This window comes from Poecilia reticulata, chromosome 2 (assembly GCF_904066995.2).
Source record: "Poecilia reticulata chromosome 2, P_reticulata-male-v2, whole genome shotgun sequence".
In the NCBI taxonomy this organism is placed as follows: Eukaryota; Metazoa; Chordata; class Actinopteri; order Cyprinodontiformes; family Poeciliidae; genus Poecilia; species Poecilia reticulata.
In genome coordinates this window covers 23,406,367-23,415,195 of record NC_088831.1, presented here as the reverse complement: position 1 = coordinate 23,415,195, position 8,829 = coordinate 23,406,367, and the positions used below count along the sequence as shown (strand labels likewise).

The 8,829-nt window shown below is 37.4% G+C and overlaps 1 protein-coding gene across 8 annotated transcripts in view; it reads left to right on the top strand.

The window, feature by feature from the left end:
* The first annotated feature begins 373 nt into the window (after nt 1-373).
* The window catches only part of usp9 (ubiquitin specific peptidase 9), a 39,696-nt gene continuing 31,240 nt past the window's right edge, over nt 374-8,829 (top strand). For 4 of the 8 annotated variants that reach the window (XM_017310927.2, XM_008433077.3, XM_008433058.3 and 1 more), the window contains exons 1-4: nt 375-809; nt 5,543-5,817; nt 7,695-7,840; nt 8,206-8,285. In XM_017310927.2, coding sequence (XP_017166416.1) covers nt 5,710-5,817; nt 7,695-7,840; nt 8,206-8,285 — 334 coding nt within the window. In that variant the 5' untranslated portion in view covers nt 375-809; nt 5,543-5,709. Of the gene's footprint in view, nt 810-877; nt 894-5,542; nt 5,818-7,694; nt 7,841-8,205; nt 8,286-8,829 lie in introns of those variants that run through there. The other 4 variants (XM_008433084.3, XM_081600932.1, XM_081600916.1 and 1 more) reach the window with 2 other exon arrangements.

The window sequence follows — 8,829 nt, the reverse complement described above, 5'->3', positions numbered from 1 at the left end:
GATTTTAAGCAGTGAACTTAAATATTTAACTATCTATTTCAAAATTATTGACACCTGTAAAAATTTAGGAATACGCTTACTTATTAAATTTCCTTATGTTTTATTTAATTATAACCATGGTAAATGTAATTGTTTAGTATTTTTATTTCATTTATTGTGCCATGCCACATTGTACACTTCCTATATGGTGTTGCTTGATGATTTTATATTCTTAAAAGGAAACAAAAAAAGTCGCTTTCTTGTATTGCCACCCCGTCCGATAGGAGGCGTTATAGTAAAATGCCACAGCTGTTCATTTGTTTCTGCCTCATTTCAGTCAAAATCAGGAATGGATTTAATTACTGGAACTGGAGTCTCTTATCGGAATTGAGTGGGGTTTTATGCTCTTCCATTCAGCGGGTGTTGTGTTAAGCAGAGCTAGTCGAGGTTGTGATGCAAACCAGCTCATAGACATTGCCGGAGTGTTGGAGTTCACACAGCAGTCTGGCCTGTTTTACTAAGAAGCGTTTGTGTCGGACTGCGCTTCCGCCATGTTGAGCTGATTCAAGTTGTGAGTGACTGCTGGGACCGAGGTGACAAGCCCCAGAAACCGGACTAGATAGAGTTAGGGGGCTGTTACCGCGCCGGTGACGCAGGAAAAACACCCAGAAGCGGAGGAAAAAACGTAGGAATTAGATTTTTCTAGTAACAGGTTTGGTACCCTGCGAAACTGCCACTGATATAGGCCGCGTTTATGTAATATTCGACGACACAATCGCTGGAGACTGGACGTATCCCGTGAATAGAGGGGAAGTCGTATCAAATTCCTGGTGAGTTGTTAGCTGCTTAGCACAGTATGTTGACTGCTGATTGTTAGCCAGCTACTGTTAGCGTCAGCTGGTGCTGTGTGCAAGGTAACGTTGCTGCATTTAGCGATACTTGTATTTCTCAATTGCTGGCATTGCTTTCTCTGGTGGCTACCAAATTACTGAATGTGTCAACGTAAATAGAATTTAATTTACGGCCATAAGAATATGTCTCTAAATTCACTGAGTTAAGGCTAACGTTAGCTACCCGCAAAAGGACCTCGATACTGTCTACATTCTGATAAGAAACATTTCCTTTAAACGTCCCGTGTTTACAAGTTAGCGGCATGAACATGCAACCAATTTTTGTTTAAATAATGCACTTCGCGATTGCTTTCTGAAAGAAATGCTGCTATTTACATTTATTACCTCCAAACCCGCCAGTATGTTATATTTTTGAATGTTTTACCCTTGTTCTAACTTTAGGAATACGTATCAGAACACTGTTGGATTTCAGGAAATAGACGCCTCCCCTGTCATCCTTTGCAAAGATAGCTAGCTAACTTATTCGTAATGTTGAAATGTTTGCAGACTGGCGATAAGTCAACTACATTTTATTGCTTAAATCCCAGCATATATAGTCATGTCAATAATCTGCCAAGTTATTTTTATTCAAATATGTTTACTCGCTAGCTAACAGTTGGCTAACATTAACTGTCTAGATTGGCTCCTGTTAGCACGGCCGTCGCTCATTGCAAATGGCGATCTCGTTACATAGTTAGTCAGCAAGAACGGTGTGACAAGTGATTGTTTGTAATGAGAATTTTAATTTTTGAAGCAGCTTTGCTGTGTGTTTAGGATCGTACGTTTTTGAAGCACATATTTGCAGGGCGAGTGTTTCGTCAAGGCCCAAACGGACGCCGAGGCCTGAATATGTGACAGCGCAGTGGGCTTTGGACGGTAAGGCCTTCACCGCCTCAAAGCTCTGCTGTCTGGGCGGATCGCCTTCCAGCCAAACCGAACCACAGGAACCGGCGTGAACAACCAAAAATGACCAGGTGTCAATGCTTGGTCGTTGCACTAATTACGTAATGTTGCTGCGTACTTGTCAAACTTTTCGACCTCTTAGTTTTGAAGAAACTCGACGAGAAACGTGCTAATTTTATTCGACCGATTTATCCATCAACAAGATGCCTGGAAATAACTTTAGTGCTAATATTCAAAAGCCGGCGTTGCACCTCGTCTTATGACCTAAATTCTTCAGAATGTATGTTTGCGTTGCATAAATAACAGGTTTTATTCTGTTTCAAAGAGGAATTTATTTATTTTATTTTTTTAGGTTAGAGGTTTATTTTTGAACTGTAATATTCATTATCAACCCCTGTAACAAGTAAGAAAAAAAAACATATAAAAGACAATGTAGTCAATGTTTGATTTTATATTTAGTAGGTGTATAGAATAGGGCAACCCATCTGTCCAGATGTCTCCACTGGTCTCATTAATTTTTATGCTTGCCTCATTTTTATTTGGAAATGCACAATGTAAGCATTTCCATGCAGCTTTGCATTCATACAGCAGAATATGAGCACTTTTTGAAGCTTGAAAAAAAAAATGTTTGTTGATCCAATTGTATGCACTGAACTGGAAACAAGGATGACAAACTGCTTTGTTTGTGTTGACGTTTATTAGCATCTGGACAATTCGGCCCTTCACTAGTTCTTAACCCCATTTCATATCAGTTGCTGCCATTTGGTCCCTACATACCTCAGTTTCGTACCTGTAAATATAATATTTTGTTCTCATTTCTTTGTGGATGAGTATTTTACTGACTGGTTGAGATAAATATAGAAATGTCCTGATCTTCCATGCAATTCAACCTATTTTTGTATTATTTTTGGAAGACCTTTTATTACACTCTTCCTCTATTTATTTTGGTTCTGATCCAATATACGAGTTGACATTTATAAAATACAAGATTTTGAACCCTAATCAAATCACAATAAATCTTTTTAGTAGTAATCTTTTGCCAGTAACTATTTATTGAATCTGACTACATTTCCTTAACAGACTTTAAGTTGACAACTATCTAGTTTTTAGAGACACTTGTGTAGTTAAATAATGCACTGTATAACATTTAAGTATTACCTGAACCCCATTGTGTGTGATGTAGAAAAAAACCAAACTACCTTGAGCTCTATACACTAACTCTCACAACGCCGTAGATCAGCAAGTAACTTTTTCGAGTCACCCACTCTGACATAGGTTCTATAACATTTTTGACACATTTGGAAATCTGTTGTTACATTATTTTAACATTTCGGTAAAAACATTTGCAACAAGTAGGAGAGATATGTTTGAAATGGCAGAAAGTGGATCAGGTCACTAAATTGGATTGGGCACAAAATATCCTTGCTGTAGCCGCTTAATCAAACATATTTCTGGTTTTTGTTTCACTTTTATAAGGACTTAAACATAAACCGTGTTTTCTTTGTGTCATAAAATCAATTCTTGCTCATTCAAGCGGGTAGATAAATACTAATAACTTCCAATACAAAATACATAGAAACTCTTCAGATTTTGCCTTGAGGGTCTCCAAAGTGGAGGAGATGCCCTCTGTCTCTACAGTACACTCAACTAGCATTGAAGGTGCTGAAGGAAATGACATTTTACACCTGGGTAGTAATCATTCTAGTTTTACATAAGCACTAGAAAATAATGTTTCAATAAATACTTTTTAAAAAGTACCATATAGCTCGTTAATAAACGGTGAGAGGTTCAACAGTTATATTTTTCTAGCTCCTTTTTTATAAGTTTTGAGTTTGTTTACTTGTTAGTATTTAATGCGTGTCAGCACCTTCATACTGATTTCGCTCTGTCTTCTGTTTTTGCATTCGTGAGTTGATCTGATAAACTCTTGGTATTCCTGCGCAGAATGTTCAGCTGAGCAGAGGCCGTGTGATGAATGGAAATAATGGCACTCTGTCATATGGGTCTTTGTTGATATTACCGTAGATTAATTAACTTAAAACCGATGAATATTTTAGTACTGTCCTTCCTCCTTATCATGGTAGCGTTGAGCAATGTAGTCAAAAGGAAGTTAAAAAAAAAAAACAGAATTTGCTACCAGGTGTTCAAGCGTGGAAGGTAAATTATTTCCCTTTTTTTAAAATTTTTTTTAACATGATTTTGTTTATTTTTTAAAACTTTACAAGTCAGTTGCCTCGATAGATGAAATGGAAAGATATTGCCAAGCACAACCCTGCTGAATCTTGTGTGTGTGTTTGATTAGACAACTGATCTGCTGTAAACATCCCCGGAGTGTGTGTGTGTGCGCACAGTCATCCTATGCAGCAGGGAAATATTTGGTATGAAGCCCGTGGGGTTTGTGTTCTTTCATGCAATGTTTCACTTTAGCAATGTTCAAAGATTTCGGTACTCACTTCAGTCAGCACATGTAAATGACAGCTGTTGGTCAATAGCAGTGCACAGATTATCTCCGACTCTGTCCTTTTTCACAGAAAGAAATTAAATTCTGTTCAGAACCTTAAGTATTCACAGTGTTTAACCCAGATTATGGTAATGTGTGAGGTTACAAACTTGTTTTAAAAAAAAGTGGTACTTAGAATGTGTTTGTATCCTGTGGTTGTGTTATATCTTAAAGTTTTGCAGTGAGTTTTGACTCTTTCAGTATTACTTTCATTTACTTCCTCGGCGCTTGTTTCCTGATATGCAATTATGTGAAATTGTTTTAAATTCTTTTCACATTTCAGATTGAAGACTACATGAAATGAAGTTTCTCTTGTTATCAGACATGTTTCAGTATGTCTTATTGTGTGATTTGAAGTCTTGCCTTGAATTTATTTTTTGTGTGTTACAGAATAATTGATTATTCTAACATGCATGTTTTAGTAGAAAACTGAAATGCAAGAAAAACAGTAAGGATATACTAGATATCTTATAAGTTTGGTGGTGTCCAGTTATTTTTCAATCTATAGCATAAATTCAGGTGTTATGTAAAGTTTTCTGGTTATTGTATCAAAGGACCTGTGACTTTGACTTTGCAAAAAATATTTCAACTGCATAACAATGTTCTTGACACTCCCTACCAACAAGAACTTGGAATCTGAATGGATGTCATTTATGTTTTTCATCCAACTGTCATTCAAAGTAGCTGCTACAAATATGAAAATAAGGGTGTTCAATCTATAAAATTGTAAGGATCCACATAAGCACTTTAAACTGAAGAAAAAAAACATTTAAGGCTCTTCTGTTATAACGGAGACTTACTTTTATTATGATTGATAGATAATGGACATGTAAAATGTCTTCAGTCACATAATTGACCTTTAGTCATACACTCTCAACCCTGTCTTAGGTTTTCACCAGCAGAGGTCGGTGATAAGGTAATGTTGCGTCGTAAAGGATTTGAATATGCGAACAATCTGCTGTAAAATGTGATCAAGATCTGCTCAGTTTTAACTTCCTGTACTTTCTCAACCTGTACAAGTTGACAAAACCTCACGTGGAGAAGAAATGCTCTGTTGTGCTTTTCGTTAAAAGTGATATTTTTACTCGGAGGACCTGTGATTAAAATAGAGATTGCCTCAGTCATATCCTTCAACCACAGATGAGAGATAAAGACATTGCACCCGACTAGAGTTGGGTTTCTTTTGTTTTTTCTTTGACAAAAACACAAGAAAATCTCTTTACTTTGGGGCTGCCAGGAGCGTGACCTTTGATCCTCTTCCATTCACCAGGTTATGCAATGGTCTCAGCGGTACACCCAGACCTCCAGGTGCTTGCGACCCTCTCTCGTGTGTTCGGGCTCTCTTCCCTCCGCTGTACAGCTGAGGTGGCTGTGATTTCCCTCCTGGCCAGCGCTCCCTAAGAGGCCAAGATTGCCAAGATCTGCCCTGTGGCGAGCATGACGGCCACCACGCGTGGCTCTCCGGTGGGGGGCAACGACAGTCAGGGCCAGGGCCAGGGCCAGGCACCTGATGCTCAGAGCCAACCCCCATTGCCACAGAACCAGGTCGGTAAACCTCAAACTGCACATGTCAACATTTAGTCTCATTTTCAGTCTAGTAAAGTATTTTTTATTTTTCTCATTTTAAATCAGTTTTGCTCCCACCTAGCAACACAAAGATGCCAGTTGGGACCTAAAGGGTAGGAGAGAAGAGAACGGAAAAGAGTGAGAGAGTAAAAGGGAGGCAATGAATGAATAGAGACTCCAGAGTGATGGTTAAAGGGTGTGCGCGTGTGTGTGCGCGCGCGTGCACATGCAGGCCTGTGGTGGTTAGAGATGAGCTGTGTTGAGATGTGAGGCAAGCTGCCTATGTAGGTCAGCCAAGCAGAAGGAGCCTTAACCGTACTCCCCCACATTTTATATTTCTCAGATATGGATCCCACTCAACAATGCGTATCATTCTTTTCCTCTCAATGCGCAGCTTCTCATTATCATTTAGATATAAAAGAAAAGGAAAATCCCTTTGCCCTTGCTTCTTTATGAGATGCTTCATCAGATTATTTAAGTTTGACGACCCTGGGATTCTCCCACATGCTAATTAATACGTTTCTACCTCGAACGCATTATCCCTGCGTTTGTTTTTTGTTGTGCATCAGCGGGGATAAATGAGCATTGGTGTATTTTGCGAACACTAAAGGTATGATGAATTGACAAGTATTGTTAGAAAGGCTTATTTTAGGAAAAACACCTGTGTCTTTGTACTTGTGTGTTTGTTCAGCTACTCACCAGAACAATAGAAACCGTACCACAAAGCCTGTATAGGACCTGTCTTTTACTGGCTCACAGATCTATAGGATCTGGATGGACTTTTTATTTTTGTGCAGGTGTGTACAACAGGAAAGTTTATAATTGTGTAACGACAAGTGGTTTGAAATTAAAGAAACAAATTAATAGAGAAGGATTCTCTTAAAGGTCATGACACACATTAAAAATAATTGCACTTAAGTTAGAGAGATTCAGGTGTGGTTTAATTGTTGTGAAGAGTTAAAACTTTAAATTTTGAAAAAGATGTGTAAAAATTGTTTGCTAAACAAATACAATAAGGTTTGATTATGATTGTTTTGTTTTACAATGTCAACTACAGACGGAGCTGCAATTCCTTTTCCTGTATATTTAAAAAAAAATATGCAGGAAAGATTATGTTTTGATTTTGATAAAGCAGTTAAAAAAAGTGAAGGCATAAAAAGCTCATGCCTACCACCTACACTTTCAGTGCTCACTTTGGGTGCTTGCCACTGGCAGAAATTTAAATATCTATTTTTGTTTTGTGTTTTTATTTGTATTTATTTTTTCAGCATTGCATCATTTTGGTTTTCTTTTTTTGACTTGTGTATTGAAAAGTTAAAAATGACTAAAATAAATAAGCATATCTTAAAAATGGAGAATAGTTTTGCAGGCAGGTTTTCACTTTTTTTAAATTTTTTTTATCAGTTAACCAAAAAGCTACAGTTAAAAGAAAATATCTTGTGTTTTCTTTCCATATCAGACCTGAATTAGTATAAACTCACTGCTACCTAGTTCATATCTTGAGACTTTCAGGTTTAATTATTGAAGCCGTTTAACAGATATAAAAACCGATTCATAGAGAAATCAGCCTGAAAGTTGAGCCATGATATTTTGGTTGGAAGTGATTCCTTTATACAGGACTTTAGAATTTAATCAAATCTGTGGCCTTGCATGGGTGGATTGAGTTTTACTGCAGTAGTTGCCCACACTTGACACACTTTTCAGAACCAAGGATGCTAATTAGAGAGGGAGAGGAGGAGATGAAAATGTGGATGTATTGCAACTGATGGCGTAATTGCAATATTTTTGAGTGTTTATCTTCTACCTGCACTTTAAAGCTTCCTCAAATTTATTCTTGCGTATTTATTTATCTCCAGACTTCATCTCCTAATTCATCTAATGAGAACTCCCCCGTGAGCCCACCAGATGAGCAGGGCCAGGGCGAAGGCCCCCCTCAGCTGGAAGAGGAAGAGCCTGCTTTTCCTCACACTGACTTGGCGAAGCTTGATGACATGATTAACAGGTATCTGCTCGTCTGCCAGCTCCGATTTAGTGGAGTCGGTCCACCCCTGTCCTGCTCTGCATTGTTACAAATGAAAAACGTTTTACTGCTGTGAAGTCGTTTAAAAGTATGCCTTGTTGCTTTAAATTCAGTTTGCATTTAACACATTTTAAGATATTTTTATGTATGTAATACATAACCCTATTCCAAATTAAATTTAGTAAAAAAAGTTTAAGTTGTTCACACACGCAGTGGAAAACACTTCTCAATGACTTGACATTTAAGGAGCTTGGGATGCAGCTGAACAATGTTTATGGCGCTGTTATGCATGTTTTCCGCATTATTTTGGTATTTCTGCTGATTTATCTTTCTTTAATATATCTCAGGCCTCGATGGGTGGTTCCAGTTTTGCCAAAAGGAGAGTTAGAAGTCCTCTTGGAAGCTGCTATAGACCTGAGTAAAAAAGGTAGGAAACTGCAGCATGTTCTTTTTAGTCAATGCTTTGTGACATTAGCGTCCAGCTGACATTTGTTTCAAATTAACTTATGATGTGAGAGAGGGCACAGATTTTATTTCTTTATTTCTTAGTAAAATGTGAAGATTTAAACGATATACGCGACTACTGTTTTCATATGCATATTTTTTCTATTACTATGTTTGTTAGACAAATTACGTTGGCCGTACTGTTACAAGTTTGTGTTTATACACAAAGTTGTTGGCCAGCCATGATACTTTTCATGTAGAAAATGGTGGATTAGTACCACGCTTTGAAACCTGTGAAAAAGCATTGCTAATTGAAAATCAGTTGTACTTGATGGCTTAAACGTAAAAATCAATTCTGAAATGTTCTTTGACCTATATTTTGTTTGATGTTCTTTAAGGGCTCTGTTTTTTAAATCGGGCTGTAAAGATAGTGATATTTTTTTCACCATAAGGCAAACTTCTTATGTGGAAACTTATACTTTTTTCCTTGCATATAAATTTACACTTTAGAACTATTGGAATTCTAG